This window comes from Eptatretus burgeri, chromosome 16 (assembly GCF_056783735.1).
Source record: "Eptatretus burgeri isolate ZD-2024b chromosome 16, Ebu_testis_v1, whole genome shotgun sequence".
Lineage (NCBI taxonomy): Eukaryota > Metazoa > Chordata > Myxini > Myxiniformes > Myxinidae > Eptatretus > Eptatretus burgeri.
The window spans coordinates 28,073,662-28,100,139 of record NC_140976.1 but is presented as its reverse complement, the minus strand read 5'-3'; the positions used below and the strand labels follow the sequence as shown (position 1 = coordinate 28,100,139).

General features: G+C 43.4%; 1 protein-coding gene across 6 annotated transcripts in view; it reads right to left on the bottom strand.

Moving 5' to 3' along the window:
• The window catches only part of PITPNM2 (phosphatidylinositol transfer protein membrane associated 2), a 190,780-nt gene that overhangs the window by 60,118 nt on the left and 104,184 nt on the right, over positions 1 to 26,478 (bottom strand). For all 6 annotated transcript variants that reach the window (XM_085858882.1, XM_085858885.1, XM_085858886.1 and 3 more), the window contains exons 8-14: positions 21,999 to 22,094; positions 21,758 to 21,865; positions 12,109 to 12,182; positions 7,719 to 7,966; positions 7,300 to 7,492; positions 7,082 to 7,201; positions 5,172 to 5,440 (exon numbers count right to left, since the gene is read on the bottom strand). In XM_085858882.1, coding sequence (XP_085715008.1) covers positions 5,172 to 5,440; positions 7,082 to 7,201; positions 7,300 to 7,492; positions 7,719 to 7,966; positions 12,109 to 12,182; positions 21,758 to 21,865; positions 21,999 to 22,094 — 1,108 coding nt within the window. The remainder of the gene's footprint in view (positions 1 to 5,171; positions 5,441 to 7,081; positions 7,202 to 7,299; positions 7,493 to 7,718; positions 7,967 to 12,108; positions 12,183 to 21,757; positions 21,866 to 21,998; positions 22,095 to 26,478) is intronic.

Here is a 26,478-nt window from a genome sequence, read left to right as displayed (position 1 = left end):
CAGGAGCTTCGGCTTCTCCCATATCAGTGGTCAGCTTAGAGGCATACCCTTCTGAGTGCTATCCTCGATCCTTGAGAGCCATTTTCGAAGAATGAACGGAGCGAGAGGCAATACACAGGTGAGAGCAATGGGACGAGAATGATGGTGATCCAGGATGCATTGTTTGTGGGGGATTTTTACGGGTGATGCTGTATTCGGCAGCTGATAATATATGTGGTGAGTGGTGCCATTGTGTAATTAGTCCATATGTAGCTAGCTGCTAATTACACTAATATATATGTGGAACGTTTCCATTCTATAACTCACACGACATGACATCTTTCCTATCTACAGGCAGATTATGCTGAGCGTTTTAAAAATGTAACAGCTCAGATGGTGCTGTTTGTAGCAAGATGGTGATTTACACTAAGATGCGCTGAATGCTTCCATTATGTAATGTCCGTATGTGGTGACCTGGTAATTACTGGCAACATTAATAGATGCTGTTCATGTTTTCATTCTGTAAGTAACTCACGGGGGATGGCGTCGCGGGGAGTGATGTGGTACACTAGTGAGACATCCCACAAAACTATGTTAATGCCGCATAGCTACAAAACAGTGTGTACAGTACCGTATGTTTAAAGTGTGCATGGTGAGACGTCCGGAAAGGAACCAGGGACAGTCCCTCACTTGTGGTCCCCTACGACTCCGGGGCCACGACGATATTAGTCCGTGATTGGTCCGTGAGTAGAAAATTGCATCATACAATGCATGAAGTCACTCCAAGCTACTAATTTGAAAACTATAGCCCCTATAAAAGTGATGTATACAGCGATTCCTTGCGATGATGAACAGGCATTCAATAATATGAGTGACGAAAGTGAAAAAAAAAAAACGTTGCGGCCTGTTCCAAGTCAAGGCATGGTTGAGCAAGCCAAAAAACATGGTGGCTTCAGACTCCAGCAAGGTTACCTAGGATATGTCTTAAGACCCCATAGAGAGCGGTGACCGAGGATGCGTCTGATGAAGGATATAGTTGAATAAGGCGTTAATGATCTTCAAAAGGAGTGTTTTAATTAACCCAAACATCCAATTTCCACTCTTGCACTTCCTTGGAGTTTTCTTCGTAGGCATGCAAAGTTTGAGGCTGCTAGGTTTCATGGTTTTGAAGTTATGGAGGACACACACACACACACACACACACACACACACACACACACACACACACACACACACACACACACACACACACACACACACACACACACACACACACACACACACACACACACACACACACACACACACACACACACACACAGATGGAAAATGCCAGTAAGGTTAGCGCTCCCCTTTCACGTCAGTATGCTCCATACACTTCTGTCCTCACTCTCCAGGGATGTATTGAAGAGTTTTGGTGAGATCGTGTCTCCCTGTCTGACACCTGTTTTGATCTTTATCTTGTCACTATTTTGGTACAGTTTGCAAATCAAGATTGCTTTTCCACCATTGCATACCTCACATAATATATTGATGCATCTGGAGTTGACATTTGGATGATTAAGAGCTTGTATGACGGCATTTATTTCCACACCTTTGAAAGCTTTTTCCTAATCGAGGATTGCGAGATCTTTACAGAAGCATATTGTATGAAGTTGATCTTATGCAGAGTATCCAATTTTGAAACCTGCTTGCTCCCTTGCTCGGTTGTTGTCCAGTAAAATCTGTTATTAATAATTTTTGTGAACAATTTATCAATACGAGAGGTAAGGCTAATTGGAAGGTTATTCTTTCGATCCAATTTATCTTCATTTTTGGTGGATCAGTACCAGCTCACATTTCTGAGTTTATGGGGATTTTTTTTCCATGTTCCAAACAAAATAACTTCGTAAAGAGTTCTGCTAATTTACTGCACAGCAGTTCACAGTCATCTTTGATTGCACGTAATAACAATTTCGTCTTCTCCAGGGGCATTGCCTCTTTTATGCTTTGCAATGCAAACTCGATCTCATCAGTAATCACTGGTGGTGTTATTACTGGGTGTTATCACTGATATAATCACTGGGTCATCAGTAATCACTGGCTTTGGTGTTGCTTATGTCTGACATCCTGGTAAATTGTATTTTCTCACTGTAGAGTTGTTCATGGAATTCTTACACTCTGTGATAATAAATGCTTCCATTTTCTCCTTTTAAGGCAAAAAAAATCTCAGCACATCCCATCATAACAATCTCCTTGGAAGATTTTGTTGTTCTCCATTCTTTTTTCCAATTCCTTTCATGTTGAAGTTTCTTTCGTCTACTGTAACCTAATCACATCATGGAAAGAATATATGGAGGATTCAGAAAAAAGAGACCCGCTGGCTTGGTGTGTTACAAATGTATGTGTATAGGGGCTTGGTGTGTTAACAATCAACGAGAAGGGCACTCAGTAGAGCACATACCTCTGCCAGGCTGAACAGTTTACGTTTGGTATTCCACTGATGGGCCTGATCTGCATCCGGACCTTAACAAAAATATAATCAGTTTGTTCTTGTCACCTACCAAACTCACCCACCAAATTTGGTCCGAATCTGTCCATAACTCTTTGAGATATCGTGCTATAAGTATTGTATCGTTTTTTGGCCCAATATCTCAATTATGAGTAACCGCGTAAATTACCTAGCATAATATCTGACCTATGACCTCTTGACCAAAAATCGAATCATTTCATCTTCACATCATCATACATAATTGTACCAAGTTTGATTTAAATCCTTTCAGCTGTTCTCAAACATCACATTTTTAACTGACACGACATCTGACCTTTGACCTATTGATGGCAAAATCTAATCAGTTTACCTTTGCATCATAATACATACTTATACCAAGGATAGTCAAAATCCCATCACTAGTACACAAGGTAGTGCGGTAGCAAAATTAACAAACAGAACCTCTGACCTTTGACCCCTTGACCCCATAATCTAATCAGTTTATCTTTACATCATTATACATACTTGTACCAAGTTTGACGCAGATCCCTTCAACCATTCTTAAGTTTCATAACGTAAACCTATCACAGACGCACAGACGGACAGACAGCCGGATGGACAACCTGAAAACATAACCTCCGTCCATCTTTGGTGGCGGAGGTAAAAACATCGTGAAGCCTCATAAGCAGATCATCACAACTGCGAATACAGCATTCGAGTTGATCATAATATTCATCAAATGGATTGAAATGCAGGGACTATAATGACCATGAAAAATTCGTTGTTTCAATGTCAAAATACTTACCATTGCATGGTGTCCACTTTTGTGAACATTTTTGAGAGAGTTACACCATGAAATATATTTTCATCGATGTATCCCTCATCCCTCATCTAATCTTACTTCACCCTGATCTGCATGGTGGACAGGTACATTTGCTTGTGGATAGTAAATTTACATAAGTGAAGGACTTTGTGAGCAACTGAAATTCTGTATAATATAACCGATAGTTACAACAACTGGGTCTATTTGAAATGATGTGAAAGGTTGGTAGAAGACCAATTTAATTGCTGGATTGGAAAAAGCAGGTACGAACTTGAATTGGTGAGAGTTAACTGTAGTGCCTATCATTAGTGTCTATCATGGAAGGTTATTATTCCCACGCTTTTGAAGAAAAGCGGGAATATTGCAATTGTCTCCGCCGTACGTCTGTCTGTCTTACCCTGTAACTCCTCCTACACCGTTTGAAATAGGAACTTGAAACTTTGGGACATAGTAGATATATGTATGGGGAAGTGCACAACACTGTCGGATTTTTGATATGACCTCTTGGGGCCGGGCCAAAGGGAGTGGGGTCATGGGGCTGATTTTTTTAAAGTGTATTTACCATTGTACATGGTAAATTCTTTTATAAAGAACTTACTTATGTGGCCCCCATGAGTGACAATCAGTCATAGGTTTTACTGTATTTATGTAATTGATTATGAACAATTGTAATTAATATTATACACAGTTCATTCCTTTGATTAAATTGATGCACAGTTCTATATTGCTGAAAAGTGTTAAATTAATGTTTCATGAAATGTTGACATGCTTGCAATGACTTCTGATTTAGTAAACATAGTAAGTCTTTGGTCATAAAGCACATCAAATAGAAAAGAATAGTCAATCCATTTTGCAAGATAAAATTTCACCTTGCGTTAATGGGACAAAGCAGTGCGCGCGGGAATATGCGATGGTGTGCCATCGACAACGTAGTTCTAGTTCCACATAATATTAGTTTAACCCCCCCCCCCAATCCTCCTCCTGATGATACACCATCATGCATGATTAAATTGCAAGTATAATTGAACCTTCCATCGTAATCAAGCAATGGTGCCACCAGCAGACCGGACAGTTGGAAGCATTAACGGTATTGAACAAATTATGGGCTGTTCTTTACAATGAAGTTCTCCCATCTGTACAAATGGAAGCAAATCAAGATGCACCTGGCATTCCATTTCTGCACTTAACAGTGATACATCTCTAGTTCTGTGATGAACATAATGGTGACAACCTGCTCAACAAGTATCAAATTACTACTACTACTACTACCACTACGACTACTACGACTACTACTGGTTTAATGGGGACTGATGTCCACCTTCTTGTGACATCAGCTGGAGAAAGCTTTTGGCCCAAGTTATTCACAAACATGCAGGCCATTCAACCAGAGATTACTTAGGCAGGAATTTGTAATCTTTTCAGGGTGCCAGCAACAACTTGTCTCCTCTTTGCGAAATACACTGAGGGATCTTTCACATCCACCAGTGAACACTTGCAGACATGACATTCAGTTTTATGTCAAACCGAGAGACATCACACTTTGTGATTCACGCCCTACTTATGCGAAGCATCAATCAGACAATTTATAGTCTTGGCGGGAATCAAGCCCAGATGAAATATCTCAAATGTAAGTGCACTGCGCCTGCAAGTACCAAACGACAGACATTTAATCTCTACCCACTACTTTATTACTGTTTGCAATTTTACCGGTCCCACTGATTTTTTTTGGTGTGGCAGCTATCATACTTCAGATTATGTGATCAATATTACTTGTATCCATATTTCATGGCAATATTGTATCCAACGAGATAACAATGTGGCCAGGTGGTGCATCTGCAGCAGAGAGAAGTGTGAAGTTGTTAACACTCATATACACACACATTTTTGAGCACCTCTGACCTGGACAGGAAGGTCTGGTGCTGTGTAATCATCTCCAGCTCGTAAGTGGATGAATCGCTGCGCTTTCGTGGAATTTCCTTTCTTGGACTGTCCAGGGCCTCATCAAGGCCTGCATGTGGGATGTCTATATTGCTTTTGCTCATTTGCCGGCTGTTAGATAGGTTTCCTCCAGCATTTGTCGCACCACCGTTCCCAGTACCATCCCGGCTTCCGCTGCTTCCCGGGCTTCCACGGTTCACCACAATTCCGGGAGCAAGCAAATCAGTGTCCTTGCAGATCATAAACATCATGGTTACAACCACCAAACATTATTGACCACCTCACAATTTGAATAGTTTCTGCAGTCTAACAAGCAAAGCTTGAGTCTTGGTTTGTATGCTTCCGTACACAAGATATGCCTTCAAATAAGTCCAGGACTCAGAATTTGTTTCTAACAGTCAATTAAGAGCACAGTAAGAAAATGGCTCACTTGGTAAGACATCTCATGGATGTTAATGAGAATGTAAACTGCTGAAAATGCACTTTCCACTTCTCTTTTTCAATATGCAACTTAATTACTCAAATTTCAATTAAAGATTTACTTTTGAGGCAACCGCTACTTAAAATCACAACTATGAAATACAGCAAATCTTTTGCTCAAACCTGTGGAATGTTATGCAACAAAAACTGATGAGAAAATTTTGTATTTAATCCGGTAACATGATCTGGTTGTCGGTCACTGGTACATACACACTTAAGCAAATGACGGGTCTACCGTATTTACGAGTAACTTAGATTTTGAGGGCCATCTGTACGAGTGCTATCCAAATGTAGTTAAGCAACACGAGCTGTCGCGAGCTCAGTCCAAAGAGCCATTTCCTGATTGCATCTTGTTTGTAAATAAGATGCGCGTAAATTTTGGCAAAAACAAGCACATCCACATTGATGAGTAAATTAGAGGTTTTAAATGGAATTCCTAGAATATTATAATAAAGGGTGTTGAATGCTCGATAGTCTGACCAACAAGTTAAAAAATAGAGTTTTGTACAATATTGTGCCAATACAAGTCAAACTGAACAAAATATGGTGCTTTTATGCTGCTTCTTGTTATTTTAGGTGAAGTTTTGTTATTTTGGCGATTTTGGCTTCTTTGTTTCAGTGGCTTGCTCATATATTGCTTAATGGAAATAAGGCTGGCTGGATAGCTCAGAGTATGCCCACTCGCCTCTGAACTGTCGAGCCTGGGTTTGAATATCAGTCCAACAATAAACTGTCATCCCGTTGTTGTTTCGCATGCTGAGTGTGCCGTCAATCGGAAGGATGTTAAGTCAGAAGATCTGTCCCTGATGCAAGCACTGGTCATTGATGGATGTCAAAGGTCACATGGTGTCTTTTATGAAGTGTAGAGGAGTAGGTGGGTTATTGCCGAAACCCTAAACAAATAACTAATTCCTGCCCTGACTGACTGCTGGGAAGGCAACAGCAAACTAGCCATCATAACGCTTGCTTGTGAAAAGGACTGTTTCGGAATTGCCAGTCAGAGAGGTCTTTAATGATCTTCTTTGCAAAGATGTTAATAAAACTTGTGTCCATCTTGTTGAATAACCCACAAAACAACAAGAGCCGTGAAGACAACTGCAGAAACGGTCAATGATCAGGTGAGTGCGAACATGTTGTTATTTCAGACATAAACGCCTGTCAATTATACTATTATTCAATGGTGCAAGAAACATTTGCTGTTGTGAAGGTAAAGCAAAAAACAAGGAGTTGGTATTTGAGCGTAATTTATTCATGCAAAATTTTCAGTTTCTTTACCCCAGAGGCAAAGTCAAGCTCGAGTTCTCATTGCTGATAAAAGGCATCAAACCAAACAAGGACAACTGGAAGTCATCCACACCCTACTCAAAAAGTCATATTTTGCAATCGGATACCTGAACACTCATGAGGCTTCCTCTCCGGCTGCTGTTTTGGCTATCAGCCGTAGCTTGGACACTGGCACAAAGTGCATCAAAAGCGAGTATGCCACCAACACAGTCCCCAATCAGACATACCTGGGGAATGTGTGGAAAGAACAAAGAGATGACAAAAGCTTTCATCAATAAATGGTTGTGAGAAAAGAAAAAAAACACCAACAGCTTCCTCAGCAGACCTGTCCATTGAAACCGAATGCTTCAGACGACTTGAGGAAATCATGGTAGGCCTGGTTAGTGCGGCTGATGACAGCAGCAACACACTCCTGATACTGCGGAGTCGATGTGGCGAGGAGTGGCAATGCGGCCAAAGGAACATGATCATGACAATTGTTACTGACGCAATGATCCCCGACGCTGTAAGGACTCAAGCTGAGCAGCGTCCAAGAAAGAGAGAAGGTGGGGGAGGAGAGGAAGTAGAGCTGGAGCTTATAGAAACCTTTGGGATTGAGATGGGATTTTACATTATGGTTCATTGCCATTTTTAAATGGCCTTTTTGCAGGTTTAGCACAACCATTGTAAAGCTGAGCCAACAAGTGAGTGCAGATCAGACCATTAGCCATACATTATCTCTGATCCTTAAATATAGCCGCTCACTTGGAAACGAGGGAGAAAGCATCAGCACAAACAGGTGGGCATGGCACAAGGCGTAATGTTAAGTGGCCCATTGCAGCGGGGAAGTGTGCCCGTACAACTGAGTCAAAGGTTGCGGCAAAAGTATTCAGGTCCCCCTGTTTAGAAGCTGGGTCCCCTCCAACACCATCCAAGATTGTGCCCCCGTGCAGCAATAGCGCCAGCACATGTGTCTTGCAGGGTGGGCTGCCCATAGACTGGCAGAGCACATCCTATGGGGGGAAGGGATATGTAACATAATCATGTATATCGATTAGATATATGCATCCAAAACCATGAACAATATAACTTCTGAAATTTGTCTGGGCAAATTAATTGACTGTTTCTGCATTACCTAAGAGCTGCCTCAGGTTCATCTCACAGTCAAATGTATGATCGATAGAATTTGCCCACCCCACCATAATTAGCATACTACACCTCCCTATTAATGTGGGAATTATTGAAAATAATGTGTGTGCACAAGGGGAAAAGTCAAAAGTCCACGGGCCTGGATCGAAAGGCACGGTTTTTCAATTCACGTTTTCATCTGAACTTTTATTTTGCAAATGCAAACAACTATTTGGTGTTTGGAGTGAAAAATATGTATTGTGTGGAGTGGGATGGGGGAGTGGAGGGTGAGAGGTGGGGGTTGGGGGGGGTGTGAGGATAAGCGATAAGTTTGTGCCTGAGTGTTTGACACTGCACATGTTTATTATTGCTGTTTGGTACAGGTCTATCATATATGGAATATGTTTCTGAGCTTCCATTAACCCTCTCCTGGTCATTAAACACCTGAAATCCAGGCTTAGTGCACACCTTCACTTTTTTGTTCCTCTTTTTCCTCATTTGTGGAACCGCCTTGTTATAGTTGTTAAATCTCACTCTTTCCTCTTGGCCTTCCAGCAGGCAGTGCAATACCATCCATCACATGTCATCCCACGTCCCGATCGGTGATATATTCTAGCCCCCATGAACCCCACTTAAACCAACCCTCTTACTTGCAGATAAACTCCCTCCACCCCACCCCACCCCGATCTATCCTCATTTCCTTGAATGTTGCATCAACCTGATGCCCCAGTATCAACACATTGCCTTTTTGCCCTCTGTCTCCTCACTTTTCCACAAGCCAAGATTTTGTATTAAAAACAGGCTTCCGTTTTGTTCATCATATTTTTCCATTAATGGATAAAAATTATTCACAACCCATCGAGATAACTCTGCTCATTTATGTAAAGCAAATATTGTACATATGTCTGTTGTTGACTTGAGTAATTGCAGAACCTGCTCTTGCAGTTCAATACAGAAAAACAGACAATGTTCTCATGTGAACTCGGTGTGGGGGGAAGGGGGTGAGGATGGCACGGAGGGTCGGGTGGAGGGAGAATGGTTTGACAGACGCATACATAATGTGTACAGAGTGGAAGGTGGTGTCAAAATTACCATATTTGCATACATAATAAACAGATGACCCCCCCTCCCTCCCCTCTCCCCAATTAAAAACTTTGTTTTAATAAGCATGGTCAGTGAAAACAAATGGGAATATACCACTTAAAAATTTATGTAACCAAGCTTGACCAATCTTGCGCGATTCGCATGTATCACGTACGTAATTATATTCCAATATATTATGATCGTATACGAGCCAACAATCATATATGAGCATGTGCAATGAGGGTTACACTCAATGAAAGAATGCACATGCATGCAAAGTTTGACGATCATGAATGTTATGAACGACAGCACATATTAAAAGTGAATAGTGTATCATCAGCCTGAAGGTGTACATCAACTGATCGTATTTCTGCACTGGAAATATATCTTAAAAGACAAATACTCTTCGCATCGTGTGATCAAAAGTCTCCTCTGCCGAATGACCACCCCCAAACATCTCAGTCTTACTGTGCTCTCAGATGAAACTAATCATAAATCTCAAAAAACTATCACACTTAATGAAAAGCCTCTACCATCACTCTAAATAATGAGAATGAGTAAAGATTGCATACCCTTGCTCGAACTTGTTTTATCATGAATATTATATAGACGTCATCGCATTCTAATTGTAACGTACATACCTTATAGATGTACTCACATACTGATTGTACATATTTCATTGAGGTATTCCATTGAGAAAAGATAATGTGTACTACTTTCTACCACTATGTGGCGATTGTGGCCCACGTTTGCACATTCTGTGTGGACAAACAGACAAACAAGACGACAACGTCATACAGAGCACGATACTTGCAAAATCCATTAAAAAAATTTGACCTTAAAAATAATTGGTACTTGAATTCAGTGACCAAATATGCAACTCCTCTTCAAATTTCAAGTCAATCGGAAGAAAATGGACAATTTTGGAAATGCGGTTGACCTTATGGCCGATGTTGATCACAAAAAATAATTGGCTGGTTGAATTCAGTGACCTGACATGCAAATCCTTATCAAATTTCAAGTCAATCGGATGAAAATTGAGGATTTCAGAAATCTCACCTCAGTTGTTAACCTTTTGCCTATGTTGACCTTTTGACCTCAAATACAATAGGCTTCTTCCTTATGACAAACTCTACCATGTAGTGAAGTTTCATGAAGATCGGTTTAAAATTGTGACCTGTAGGCGATTGACAAACAGACAGACAGACAGACAGACAGACAGAACAACAAGAAGACGACGACATGCAGAGCACGATACTTGCAAAATCCATAAAACAAATTTGACCTCAAAAATAATTGGTGGTTGAATTTAGTGACCTGATATGCAAATCCTCTTCAAATATCAAGTCAATCGGATGAAAATTGAAAATTGTAGCAATTCCACCCATGTTGAACTCAAAAATAATTGGTTGGTTGAATTCAGTGACCTTATATGTAAATCCTCTTCAAATTTCAAGTCAATGGGATGAAAATTGAGGATTTTAGAAATCTCACCTCAGTTGTTAACCTTTGGCCTATATTGACCTTTTGACCTCAAATACAATAGGCTTCTTCCTTGTGACAAACTCTACCATGTAGTGAAGTTTCATGAAGATCGGTTTAAAATTGTGACCTGTAGGTGATTGACAAACAGACAGACAGACAGACAGACAGACAGAACAAGAAGACGACGACATGCAGAGCATAATACTTGCAAAATCCATAAAACAAATTTGACGTCAAAAATAATTGGTGGTTGAATTTATTGACCTGATATGCAAATCCTCTTCAAATATCAAGTCAATCGGATGAAAATTGAAAATTGTAGCAATTCCACCCATGTTGAACTCAAAAATAATTGGTTGGTTGAATTCAGTGACCTTATATGTAAATCCTCTTCAAATTTCAAGTCAATGGGATGAAAATTGAGGATTTTAGAAATACCACCATAGTTGTTGACCTTTAGCCTATATTGACCTTTTGACCTCAACAACAATAGGCTTCTTCCTTATGAGAAACTCCACCATGTGGTGAAGTTTCGTGAATATCTGTTTAAAATTGTGACCTGTAGGCGACAAACAAATAAAGAGACAAACAGATAGAATAAACCAATGTCACCCGCAGGGTGACCCGTATCTAGCCAAAAGGTGACCACGTGTGACTTCTTTAAGGTCATACTGAGGTGAACAGAGCTGCTATCCACCAGGAGCGACTCCTTGAGGAATATCTGCCTACGAGAGATTCCGATGAGAATTGTTCTACAGAGTAACCATGAAAAATATGTGTTTGCCTCATAACGTCACCAAATGACGTCATAATGTCTCAAGCTTGACAAATCTAGAAAGCACTCATCGAGGTGTTCAATTTGAGGTACTACATGATATGGTTCCTAAAACTTGAAAACTTGACCTTGGGGTCAAATATGTTTGACCTGAGGCGCTAACCATGAAGGTCAAGGCCAATCGCCACCAAAAATTAATCAGCTGAGCGCCAGACCATGAACTATATTCCCATGAAGTTTGAAGACGATCCGATCAAAATTACTCAAAAAAATAAGGGTTTCGTCGACTCCCCTGATTTGCGACAAAGTGACCTTGACCTTTGACCTTGACCTTCAAAATTTTATGCGCTGAAAGGGACCTCTATAGGCCTCTGATATGCGAAGTTACAAAAATTTCCAATGATAACTGTGCTCTGCAGAGTGATCGATACGTGATTACAGACAAAAAAAAAACATACAAGCTGACTAACATTTCTTGCAAAAACTTCGTTTTGGCAAGATAATAACAAAATCGACTAACCAATACAGTTGAAAAATCTTCGATTTTGCAAGTAACAAACAAACAGACCCAAATTAAATAACCTATCCTTTGGCAAGGGTAACTAGTTTATCATTACATATGCACGATAAAGTACCTTCCAGTGCTAAAGGAAGTAACCAGATGATAAAGCACAAATTTCTTACCTCTGCTTCCTCATGGCCATCCACGCTTGTTTGCGTTCCATAATCTGGAAGCTCAAGTTCTGATACAAACAGATCTAATGCAGTGGAACAACAATAAAAAAAGAGTGTGGGTGAGTGCAATATCATTAAGCAGGAGGACCAAAGACTCACTCTTATCCAAGATATAAGAGAAAGAACTAAACAAAGACAAAAGCAGTAAGATAAATTTGGGGGAACAAGTTAGCTCACATCTACCTTCTCTAATACGGCTTTGTACTTGTAATCTCAAATCTGTTGAGGCAACTTCTCAGCAACATTAAATGATGGAATCAACAACGAATAAGGTGTCTACACCTATGTTTTCATGGTCAATCATTACACTGTGACCCACATTATTGCTAGAAAATGTATAGTTTACCATGTAAATGTTAAGTTCACCCACTCAGTTAGCAACGCCATTGCGGAAAAACCCATTTTCATTAATATCTGAAAAACAATGCATGATAATATCACAAATAAGGTTTTTATACCCATGTTTTTGTGGTGAAATATTACAATGCCAACTCTAGTGCTTGAAAATGTTGAGTTCACCCTGAAAGTTGCCTACTGGAGTCGTACCATCTCTGTCTTTTGTTACAATGTGGCAAATAATGCATTGGTCTCTTTCCCTTTTTGTTATTTACAGATCATGGCAAATGACACCACCGTTTGTATAATTTACAAAGAAAGAGGAGAAAAGAAACGTGCCCTGAAGTGTTTCAATTCCAGCAACTGGGAAACAGCCAAAAATGCTGATAGACAGTGAAAGGCAATTCAAAGTGACAAGTTTTCGAACACGTCGGAAGAGATCAGAACAGCTGATGGCCCGGAAGGCAAATATTACCACTCAGTTTGTCTCAGTCGATTCTGTGCTGTTAAGAGAGGAGCACCTCCAAGCACAGAACCATCTGAACCACCTCGGAAGACCGCTCGTTCAAGTTCCGATCATCCTTCTACCAGCACGAGAGGCATCCTTGGACAGGAATGTCTTTTTTGTGGACAGAAGAGGAAGAGGAAGTTGCAGAAAAATGAACCCCTCAGCCAATGTTTGACCACAGACGGGAGCAAGGCAATCCTTCTTGCTGCTAAGAAAAAGTGTGAGACTAGGATCATTGGACTAGGGGAAGATCTTATTGCAAAGAAAGCCAAATACCATAACACTTGTCGTCGTGACTATGTAAGACTGGATGTGACGGATGAAGAGCAAACGTCGAATCGGAAGATGCACGTTGAAGCGTTCAAAAACTTGTCGATGTTCCTCGACAATGAAGTCATCAAAAACAAAACTCCCATGTTGGCGTCAGTAGTTTTCAATTTGTACAAAGAAGAGTTTCTTGTTCTTGGAGGAACACAGGATGACATTGATAGGTACACTACACAAAGTCTGATATCGAAGATAAAGGAACGATTCCTGGAAATCCTCGTTGACAAACGAGCAAACAAATCTGGAAACCTTGTATTCCACTCATCACTGACGTCTGCTGAGGCATTTGCTATGCTCACCGATTCCAATGAAAAGATTGAAGAAATCAGGTATGCTGCCATGGCATTGCGGACAGAAATTCTTGCAATCGCCCAATCAAAGACCCCATCACCCACTTCAGTTCACACCCTGAAGGAAAATTCCCCAAGTATCCCCGATCTGACTCTCCTGGTCTTCCGTACTCTCATCGGTGGGTTGCAATCAGAAATTGGTGTAAATAACTCCAATAGGGATCTGATCGAGAGAAAAAGCATTAGCTGGTGCATCGGATGCTGTGTTCAACTGTACCAGGGGAAGAGTTAGGCCTTGGAAGCATCAAGCCCTTGGGCTAGGGTTGGGAACACTGACAGGATCGAAAACAGTGTTGACCACCCTGAACCGCTTTGGTCATTGTATCAGCTACGATGAAGTGAAGCGGCTCGAGACTGAAATGGCCTACACCTGCTCTGACTTGGAACAGGAAACTCCTGCCGGTCTCCATCTGCACGATAGATTGGGAACAGGTAATAATGACAATGATAATAATAATGATAATAATAGTAATAATAATAATAATAATAATAGCAATAATAATACAAATACACGTTTGTGGTGAAAATGTTGTGTTATTACCTTTTTGTATTTTTCAGCATTAGCCTGAGATAACTACGATGTTAACACGGTGATACGAAATGGCAAGGACTGTTTTTATTCAATATTAATAATTACAAATTATTAGTTAGAATATTAATGGTAGATAGAATACAAATGGTCGATGATGATGATGATGATGATGATGATGATGATGATGATGATATTTATTCTTCTTTTTCAGCATTAGCCTGGGATAACTACAATGTAAACACAGAGACACCAGATGGCAAGAATGACGTCACTAATTGAGTGATTTCGGGGGGAAAACCATTGGTCAGACCCGGCAGCAATGCATTTTTGTGATGTCGGTGGATGACCCCATCAGCCCACGAGGTCAAACGTTCCGGCGCTTTTCACTTGAATAAACCTTCTGGGCTCCTGGACTATAAGTGGGTAATAACTCTCTATGCATGCACCACAGAATGAGGAGAAGAATTGCAGGTGAAAAGGACAGGGTTCCGGGGGGGTGTAGGGAAGCTCAGAGAGAAAGACACTGAGGTGATGGTGGGCAGAAAATTTGAAAGCCTGAGTGGAAGAGCAAGAGATAACAAACTTGGGACAAAATGTCGCAAAAGGAAAATTATTCCATTATATTAAAAACTCAACAAATTCCTCGTATTGAATTGAGCTGCCAATGAATTCCTGAATGTTTTCATCACATCATGGAGGTTTGACTTGGTGAAAGGCTCATCTGTTCCAGATAACAAACCACAATATAGTTGTCTTTCCTCTTGAAATGGTTTTGTTGGCCTGTCAAATCTCTACTCAGTGTTGGGTAATTGCATCTATCTTCCACTTCATTACAACATTCCCCACAGTTGATTTGTGGATGGCTATGATGATCCAACTTGTTCTAATGGAGGTGCCAATTCTTTGACACAAAATTCCTAAATAGAACTCTGTTAACTCCTTTCTTAGGAACACGATTCTCTGAAAATGAGCAGCGAAACTGTTCTCTGAATATATTGACTGTCGATTATTTTCACAGTAATGCAAATCAGATTGACGTGTAGCCATTGCAAAGCAGTCCCATTACTTTTGGTGTATGTGTGTGTCCAGTGTGCGTGCACGCAATGTCAAGAGTGTGTGTGTGTGTGTGTGTGTGTGTGTGTGTGTGTGTGTGTGTGTGTGTGTGTGTGTGTGTGTGTGTGTGTGTGTGTGTGTGTGTGTGTGTGTGTGTGTGTTGGTCGTATGGCAGCTTAGCTTCCGGGATAGCTTTCATTTCTTGAAGCGCAACTGTGTCACTGATGCACTGCCCCTCTACCAGTACACACACTGGAACTGGTACTCATTTCACCGACCTCGGAAGGATGACAGGCTGAGTCAACACCCTGGTGTATTAATTCAGCGGCCGACGGGGATTGAACTCAGGACCTTAGGATCCAAAGCCGCCACCCTAACCACTGAGCCAACACCAGGCCGTGTGTGTGTGTGTGTGTGTGTGTGTGTGTGTGTGTGTGTGTGTGTGTTCATTCAATGTAAACACACACGCACACTGTTTTCTAGAGCCAACCATTATATATTCAAAGAAAGATGTCAGGATGGTTTCACATGAAAATATCTTGAAACCATCCCTACCTCATTTACAGACTTTTTGGAGGAACATATCTCTGTCTCTGTCTCTGTCTCTGTCTCTGTCTCTGTCTCTGTCTCTGTCTCTCTCTCTCTCCGACCACTCTCCCTTTCCCTCTCCCCCCACCCCTCTCCCCCCCCACCCCTCTCCCCTCTCCCTCTCTCTCCCCCTCACCCCTCTCCCTCTCTCTCCCCCTCACCCCTCTCCCTCTCTCTCCCCCCTCACCCCTCTCCCTCTCTCTCCCCCTCTCCCTCTCTCTCCCCTCTCTCCCTCTCTCCCCCCCTCTCCCTCTCTCTCTCTCTCTCTCTCTCTCTCTCCTCTCCCTCTCTCTCTCTCTCTCCTCTCTCTCTCTCTCTCCTCTCGCTCTCTCTCTCTCTCTCCTCTCGCTCTCTCTCTCCTCTCGCTCTCGCTCTCTCTCTCTCTCTCTCCCCCTCACCCCTCTCCCCCCCCCACCCCACTGCCTCTCTCTCACCCCTCTCTACCTCTCTCCCTCCCTCTCTCCCCCTCACCCCTCTCCCTCTCTCACCCCCACCCCTCTATCTCCCCCACCCCTCTCCCTCTTGCTCTCACCCCCACCCCTCTCCCTCTTGCTCTCCCCCCCCCCACCCCTCTCCCTCTCTCTCTCCCTCTCTTCCACCTCCCTCTCTCCCCACCCCTCTCTCCCTCTTTTCCACCTCTCTCTCTCTCTCTCTCCCCACCCCTCTCTCCCTCTCTCTCCCTCCCACACCTCTCCCACTCTCTCTCTCCACCTCCCTCCCTCTCTCGATCCTGCCTTCTACTCCCCCCTTAATATTTCCATCAGCAAAGTGACAGGTTGTATTTGCTTGTGAAAGTATATAATCGAAATATTATATCTGTTTTGAGAATCGGATCTCGTGGACTAAATATATGTCAAAATCTGGAGTGAAATCTGGACATTTCAACAAATTAGTGATTTTTATAATTAAGTGTGTTTATTTAAGCAAAGCATTCAGCTTAATTTTTTTTCTGCTGTTCGGATGATTATACTTAGTGAAGAAAAGATTAAGGAATGTTTAGAAAATGTAACTTCATTGAGCGCAAAGTCGTGCTCTATAACCTGCATTTGCAATCCATGGTGATACAGTCCACATGGGTCCTTTTTTTGGCAATTACATCCGCAGTTTTCTTTTTACTGTTTTGTGCAATCTGCTTTCATTACAAAATATTAATATAAATATAGTAATAGTTGCTGTAATATATTAATAGTTGGCAGTTGCTGAATACAAAGAGGCTCGTCGACAAGGCAAATGGACGTTAAAATGACTTTTCATGGGGTGTGTGCATGCTTGGTTACGTGTGTGTGGTGCACATGTTTCGCAGGCATGCAATCTAAACTCAAACTCGAACTGGCACCCGGGCCCATGGTGCATGGCACTGTGGAGGAGGTTATACGGCCGTCTCACAAAGCATGTGCTCCCCCCCCCCTCCCCTTCCTCCGCTCCCCTCCCTCTCCCCCTTCCTTCCCTCTCCCCTTCTTGGGGGAGTGGGGAGCAGACATGCTGCAGTGCCGAAGCCACGTGGGAAGCCGATGTGCTGCGGCATCAAAGCTACACGGGACGTGCCACTGTGCAGTGCTGGTGTGGGGAAATCCGTGCATGTGTGCGAGTGAAAGGATGAATATAATCGCCGGTGCATATGCACAGTTATCATGGACTGCAAGAAGGCTGGAGGAATGCGTATTGGGAGCAGGGGGCATGCATGCAGGCAGGCTTTTGCCAGGTTGATAGCATGGGTTATAATTTTTAAATGCTCCTGCCCAGTTTTATATAGAACATGGTGGTGAAAAAGAAAACGTTGCTGTTTGGACACATTTTATCGCCCCGGTAGTGCCCTGGTACGCTGCCTATCCTCCACTTACGCTGCCCACGCTCCCTCTCCCCTCACGCTTCCTCCCTTTCCTTGATGCTGCCTTCCCCTCCCGTCACGTTGCCTCCCCCTCCCATCACGCTGCCTTCCACTCCCGTCACGCTGCCTTCCCCTCCCGTCACGCTGCCTTCCCCTCCCGTCACGCTGCCTTCCCCGCCCGTCACGTTGCCTTCCCCGCCCGTCACGTTTCCTTCCCCTCCCATGACGTTGCCTTCCCCTCCCATGACGTTGCCTTCCCCTCCCGTCACGTTGCCTTCCCCTCCCCTCACGCTGCCTTCCCTTCACCCTCTCCACCACATACAACTCTCCAGAGGTCGAGGAGAGGAAGGGGTACCAAAGAATGTGCAAAATGGACAGATGAATGCTTTTTAGCAGTCGGAACTGCTGCTTGGAACTATTCCGCAATTCATCTCAGATTAAGGGATTCTAGAGCTTATTGTATGTGTGGAAATTAAATAAAGGCACGAACAATGGTGCAGGTTTTTCGACGATTGAAGGAAAATGCCCTTCCTTCCCTTCCCCTTCCCTCACGTTTACCTTCTCCCAAAGTCCCTTCATCCCTCATGTCTGTGGATGGTGTCCGGGCATTGTTTAGTATGACCCAGTTGAACGTGCTGTTTCAATGTACCCAATTTCGATCAATCCTGATGCCTGCATAAGGGGACCATTCCCCCCCATCCCCCATTTCCCCTCATGTCCCCCTGTCAAACGCATGTCCAGAACACACCCTTCATCTCCCCAATACCCCTCTCTTCCCCATCCTCCTCGCTCCCCCCCTCCTCCCAGAATGTAAAGCGACATGTGGTGAGGCCTCACTCCCCCCCCCCACCTCCACCTTCCTCATTCTCCCCGCCCTTTTTCCTAGCTCACCTTTCTTCACCCCTTCCTTGCTCCCCAAAGAAATCTGAAAACCCACTCCATGGGAGTACCTCCTGTGCAGCTTCCCTTGGCAGGGCCTTTCACCAGATGATGGGATTGGGGCAAAGCCTTCGGGACCCCCAATCTTTGATGATAAGGGGTAACATTCCCAGGTCAGATTGCGGAAGAGTGTGTCGAAGTGGTGCTGAGGTGTCGTCCACCAGACGGCGGTCTCTTTGGGTTAACCTGAGGCGGTCCCTTTGGGTGGGTGCCTGGAATGTCCTATCCTGAAGAGAGGATGATCACCTGTCTCTGTTATCATCTGAGCTCAAGCGTTTGGACATCGGTATTGCAGCGCTCTCTGGGGTTTGGACACCGGATTGCGGCGAGATAATGGTGGGTGGTTACACACCTACGATTGGTCTGGTCACTCTGATGGTTACCATGCTCAAGGAGTTGCTGTAGCTGTGTCCAATAAGGTGACTCCAATGATAATTGAGGTAACACCGGTCAATGAGCGTATTATGAGACGAAGGATTCGTCACTCCTTCGGTGTCATTTCCCTGGTCTCTGTTTATGCTCCGACTGAGGCGAGTGACCTCACCGTGAAGGATGCATGATGCATTCTATGCCACGCTCGAGTCTGTGGTTGATCAGTGCCCCACAAGAGATGCACTTCTAGTCTTGGGGGATTTCAATGCATCGAATGGAACTGATAGGTAAGATTACGAGACGTGTGCTGGTCCCCATGGGTAAGGAACTGTGAACCTGAAAAGCACTAAGTTCCTTGACTTTGCAAGAAGTCATGGACTTAGGGTGGCCGGTTCATGGGTTCAGCGCCCACAACCTCATCTCAGGAGTTGGTATTCCAACGCTGGCGGTGTGGCAAAGGAGATTGACCATTTCCTCGTTGATGGTCGCTGGAGGATGATCCAGAACGGCAGGGTCCACCGGAGTGCTCAGTTCCTCAATACTGACCACCGGCTTGTTGTAGGAACTCTTAAATTGCACCTTAAATCCAGGAGAATAGTACCATACCAACCTAGGTTGGATGGTGGCAAGCTCAAGGATAAGAGGGTAACTGAGGAGTTTGCGAACAAGCTGAGTGGAGATTTGGGGGTCTCGGTGCTTTGGGAGGTCCTGAAGAGTTGTGGAGTGCCTTCAAGACCACCGTCCTTGATGTTGCCGGTGGATGTCTTGGAACATACCGTAGGGCAAAGAAGAATTTTGTCTCTCAAGGGACACTGGATACCATTAACCAGAGTCGCAGGGCCAGGCTGAATGGCAGAGCTGAGCTGTTCAGGGAGCTGAGGCGTAAAACTGTACGTGCGCTAAGGGTGGACAAGGAGGCCTATGTGAGAGGAATCTGTGAGGTGGTGGAGCATCAGCTGTGGTCAGGTGATTCTCGGCCTGCTTACAGGGGAATTCGCGCATTGTGTTCATTCAAGCCCATCCATCGGTGTACTGCAGTCAGAGCAGAGGGTGGTAGGCTCTTGACAGAGGAGTCCGAAATGAAGGCCCGCTGGGCCGGTTACTTTGAGCGGTTGTACCAGGCTGATCCACCAGCTGTCTAGATGGACGTCAGGGGTGTTACAATAACGGTTACTGACCCTCCAATCAACTGTGGTCCACCTTCGCTTGTGGAAACACAGGCTGCAGTGAACCGGTTGAAATGGGGTAAAGCTCCAGGGATCTGTGGCATCCATGCTGAACTTCTCAAGGCTGGTGGAAATGCTGCACTCGTGTCATTGCATGCTGTTCTGTGCTCTGCCTGGAACACAGGCATCATCCTAACTGACTGGAAGAGGGGCCTTGTTGTCCCTCTCTGGAAAGGGAAGGGTGATCGCCAAGACTGCAACAACTACTGAGGAGTGACACTGCTCTCAGTGCCAGGAAAGGTCTTTGCTTGGTTAATTCTTGATAGGGTTCACCACCATCTGCTTGAGCACCAGCGTCCAGAGCAGTCAGGCTTTACACCAAAGAGGTCAATGATTGACCGTATCCTTGCTCTTCGGGTCCTCACCGAACGCAGACGAGAGTTTCGGCAGGGGATGCTTGCAGCTTATGTTGATCTCTGTAAAGCGTTCGATTCAGTGAATCGGGATGCCCTCTGGAGGATTCTTGGTCTTCGTGGGGTGCCACCAAAACTGATCGATCTGATGCCTGATCAAGCTGCAGTGCATCGTTTGGGAATGTCAAGATCTCTGACCTTGATTTCGCAGATGATGCAGTCATTTTTACAGAGACTTTAGATATCCTTTTGGGGGCCCTCGAGGTGCTGAATGAGCAGTCTGAGCCACTGGGATTATGGGTTTCCTGGGTCAAAACTAAGATCCAGGCTTTCAATGACATCTTGGTTGCTGCTGTCCTGTCTGTACTTTTTATGGCGAGGATGTTGAAGTCAAAGAGAGATTCACTTACCTTGGAAGTGATATTCATGTCTCTGCTGGCTGTGGGTCAGAGGTCAATAGACGTCTGGGCCAGGCCCGGAGAGTCATGGATTCACTGGATCATGGGGTGTGGTGCTGCCGGTACCTGTGCGGGAAGACGAAAGTCCGAGTCTTCAGGTCCTTGGTGCTTCCAGTCTTGCTCTATGGATGTGACACTTGGACTCTGACCAAGGATCCAAGACGGAGACTTAATTCCTTTGGTACCAGGTCTCTTTGGAGAACCCTTGGCTATCGCTGGTCGGACTTTGTGTCCAACGAGCGGTTGCTGAGAGACTCAAATGAGATTTGTTACCTGCATAGTCCGTGAGCGTCAGCTGCGGCTGTATAGCCATGTTGCTCGTTTTCCTGACACTGATCCTTGCTCACCAGATTCTCTCAGCGAGGGAGTCTCGTGAGTGGAGGAGGCCAATGGGCCGACCACGTGCCTCATGGTTGCAGCAGGTTGATCAGCATCTCAAGGAGATGGGGATGGGCCAGGCATCTGCCTGGGGGATGGTCAGACGGAGGCCACTGGAGTACCGGCGGAAAGTGGACGCAGCGACGCACTGCTCTGGTGCATGCTCCCATACCTGACCTGACCCTCTTAATACTCCCATCAGCGAAGCGACAGTTTATATTTGCAAGTACAAAATAAGGTAAAAATCGCACAACACAACAAAGAAGTTCTAAAAAGTTACTCACTGGCACACAAACGTACACTTCTTAAGCAAATAAAGTCTCCATCAACATTTGCTACACTCAACCAACCTGTTGCTTCTCCCTCCACATCAATGTCCCCAATCTGATCAATGATATCACTCGAACTCCACTTGGCAATGTCAGCCAGGAAGAAGTCCTCGCCATCCGACAAGTCCTCTGGGGGAAAATGGGTAGTAGTTCAGGAAATATAAACGAGAGATCGAATCGGCAAAGTGAGAGAGGTTGTGAAAAGAAGAGAAAGGAAATAACTTTTGCAGGGCTATTTACAGAAATTAAATAACCTTTATACCTTGTGTATCAAAGAACTCTTCGTCAGAGCTTCCCTCGGATTCGTGTGCAATGCTTTGCATGCGCCACTCACATAGGCTCTGATTTGAAGGACTGCCTGCATGTCACACATATCAGAAAGAAAGCGAGTAACTAAAATGGGGTACGCAATCCACGACATCTTCAGAAGCTCAGAGAGGAGAAAATCCAGCAGAGAGACACAGCATCGAGTAAAATGAACCGATTATTTTATTTCTGCCATAAGTTGTTTTCTTTGCTTCTGCTTTCATTTCTACCTTTGCTTTTTTCTGTTTGTTATTTGTTTTGGCAGTAAGGATTTTTGTATGCATCCTTTATTTTTGCATTCACAGTGTCCTTTGGCTTTAAGTTGGGGGTATTGATTCTCATAGATTTTATTACCCGTTTCATGTCTTGCTGATTACAGGCTGGAAGGATGGCCTAAAGGTAAGCACGCTCAACTCTGTGCTGTGTTGCCAGGGTTTGAATGTCGACCAAGCTATAAGCTGCCATCCTGGTGTTTCACATGCAGGGCGAGGCATGTTTAATAACTTAATTCAAGACCCTACGGTTTCCTTCATTAAGAATAGGCGAGATATTACCAGCACCCTGACCAAATTCAAAATCCCTGCTCTAACCTGCAGGGGACACTGCAGCAGTGGCACAACCATGCCCCTCAGCAAACAACACTACCCACAGCCATGTACTGCAGACAAAAAAACAAGTCTCTGCCCTGCTGATTAAACCAATAAGGTAAAACAGCAGTCAAGGTCTGATGTTTATATTAACTGGTGAAAATCGATGTGAGCATTGCTCGCTGCCCCTAACAACCATTGACTGCCAATGGCTTTCAGGAAATGGTCCTTGCCACACAGAAAAAACCTGTTAAGGATTTAATAAACCCACATGAGGGAAAGTACCAAAGAGCAAAAGGCCATCAGACCATAACCAAAATTCTAAAAAGTTAGTTCGAGGCATTATTTACACAACGACAGCATGTTCAAGGATATAATGAAAGTCCATCTCACAAGGCCAACTGTACAAGGAAAATCTTTGAACATTGTATTTCAAAGACAAATCATGGATATCTCCATCACCTTTCCACTCTCCCCTCCCCTAGAGTCTCTATATACTAGTAGTGACAACTTGCAATTAGAAGCCATTTGGTATCCATCGAGCACGGTACACCGAACCTGTGCTCATTGTGCGTGAAGCGTAATGTGTCAGTTTTGTAATCATCCTGTCTTTCTCTGCACCCAAAAGGGAGATTAAATTACTCGATGCTTTTTTTCGTTCTTCCATCACGTCAGAAAAAGCATACAATCAGAAAGAACATTAAAACATATCGCGGAAACGATGGGAAAAAATAAGTGTAATGAACAAGGAAAGGTTCACACTGATTGCCTAATTTGAGGTGTATAGAGCGAGTGGGCAGACGAAACACATGCAGTGCCTTCGGAAAGTATTCACACCCGTCGACTTTTGTCACATTTTGTTATTACGGCCTGGATTTAAAATGGATTAAATTTAAAAAAATTTTGTCACCGTCTCCACTCCACACAAAATATCCCATCATGACAAAGTGAAAACATGTTTTTAGAATTTTTTACAGATCAATTGAAAATGAAAAGCTGAAAGGTCTTGCGTCAATAAGTATTCAACCCCTTTGCTATGACACTCCAAATTGAGCTCAGATGGATCCAATTTTCTTTGATTATCCTTGAGATGTCTCCACAACTTGATGGGACTCCACCTGTGGCCAATTCAATTAAATGGGCATGATTTAGAAGGAAACACACCTTTTCTATATAAGGTCCCACAGTTGACAATGCATTTCAGAGCAGAAACTCCACCATGAAGTCCAAGGAACTGTCCGTAGAACCCCCCAGATAGAAATGTGAGGAGGCATAGATCTGGGGAAGGCTATAAAACAATTTATAGTGTTGTAAGTTCCCAAGAGCACAGTGAGCTCCATCATTCGGAAATAGAAAGATTAGGAAATAGCACAGTGAGCTCCATCATTAGGAAATACATTAGGTCAGAGAAGTGACCAAGGACCCAATGGCCACTCTGACAGAACTACAGAGTTCCTTGGCTGAGATGGGAGAACCTGCTGGAAGGACAACAGTCTCTACAGCACTTCACAAATCTAGGCTTTATGGGAGAATGGCCAGATGGAAGCCACTCCTGAGAAAAAGGCACATGACAGCATGCCTGGAGTTTGCAAAAAGGCACGTGAAAGACTCAGAGAGCATAAGGGAAAAGATTCTGGGGTCTGATGAGATGAAAATTGAAATCTTTGGCCTGAATGCAAAACGCTACATCTGGCAGAAACCGAGCACAGCTTATCACCATCTAACACCATCCCTACCTTGAAGCATAGTATTGGCTGCATCATACTCTGGAGATGCTTTTCATCGGCAGGGACTGAGAGACTTGCAAGGAGAGAGAGGGAACAATGAATGCAGTCTGATACAGGCAAATCCTTGAGAACCTGCTTCAGAGTGCAAAAGACCTTATATTGTGGTGAAGATTTACATTCCAACAGGACAATGACCCCAAGTATATGGCCAAAGCAACACTGGAATGGCTTCAGAACAAGAACATGAAAGTCCTTAAGTGGCCCAGGCAAAGCCCAGACTTGAATCCCATTGAGAATCAGTGGAAAGACTTAAAAATTCCTGTTCACTGACGCTCCCAATCCAACTTGATAGAGCTTGAGCAAATCTGCAAGGAAGAATGGGAGAAAATCCCCAAATCCAGATGTGAAAAGCTGATACGGAAATATCCAGGAAGAATCAAAGCTGTAATCGCTGCCAAAGGTGCTTCTACAAAGTATTGACTCAGGGGGTTGAATACTTCGTGAAGACATTTCAGTTTTTCATTTTTCATTCATTTGTAAAAATTTCTAAAAACATGTTTTCACTTTTTCATTATTATGGAGCATTTTATGTAGACCGGTGACAAAAAAAAATTAAGTTTAATCAATTTCAAGTTCAGGCTGTAACACAACAAAATGTGGAAAAGTCAAGGGGTGTGAAATACTTTCTGAAGGCACTGTAGGTAGTGACAAAATGCAGAAATTGGAATGAATTGGAAGAAGGAAAGTGAAAGAGAGAAATGGAGGCACACCATCCATCCCAGATGCACACACCATCAACAGAGTAGAAAATTAGAAAATATAACAATTACGAATGAAAAAAGAGAAAGTGCTTGAAAAGATTGATTGATTGTGTGCTCTGCCAGAAGGCAAGTCCTTAGCTGCTGAGCAAGAGTGGTACTCGGTTGTTTGCCATTGCATTCCCAGCAGTCAGGGCAGGAATTTGTAATTTGACCAAGATGCCGATAATAACTTGCCTCTCTTGGTGAGGGACACCATGGGATCTTCAACATCCACCAAATAATGCTCGGAGAAGGGACACCCAGCTTAATGACCATTCAAGGGACGGCACACACATTGATGAATCACCCCGCCTGTGAAACACTGAGATGACAGTTTATAGCTGGCTCGGGATTTGAATCCAGGCGAGACAGCAAAGAGATGAGTGTGTGTACCTCCGGGCCATCTTTCCTGCCCCCTTGAGAAGATATGGATCTGGAACGTTTTCCTTTGCAATCAAACGGAACAGGAAAGAATAAATTTGAAAAGAGAAAAGAAGGAATAAAAGAGGGCTGCATTAAAACGAAGATGAGCCGTAAGTGAAGGGGTTATTTTGGTTCAAACTCTTTGTTTATTTTAACACAAGTACTGGGCCACTAAAAACATGCATGTGTAAGTAATCCTCATATGTGCTGAAAACATGAATGTTTACGTAATCCTCCATTCTTTTATAATCCCATTAAATCTCATCTTATCTTCCAAGGTTTTCCTTTTGCCACAGTTTAGTATACTGTACTCTCTTCTTGTTTTATCCCTTTTTCTCCCACTCTTCTGGTTCCTGTACTTTTTTCAATGCAATATACTGTTTTGCTATAAGGTGAGGCCAAAGGCAAATGGATCCTGAATTATTTTGGAATTAACCATGTCATGAACCATGACATGGTGTTAACCAATGTTAACTACAACACTGACACTAATTTGAATAACTGAAAAAAACAAACTTGTTTTAAGAGACACACAAGTGATGTGTTTACTTGCAAGCAACTTCGCCAGGATGTTCTTCACATGTCATAAATGAGATGTTTTCATGATTATGTCTTTTTTCCAAGGTATACCCTAACTGCCAACTACAATATGATTACAGCAGCATACTCACACGGGACTACAACTTACCTGGCACAAAAACGACCTCGAAGTTGATTTCCATCTCAGGCGAATAAATATTTTCCCCAATTTTTTTTTCCCCTTCCGGCGTCTGCAGGGAATCTACATTTTGAAACCCTTCTCTGATCGATTGGTGTATCCAATGGCACAGCATCCTGTCATTTTAAAAAGAATGATGAGCTAGCGTGTGCTGATTCAATGAGCTATCGATGGATACAAA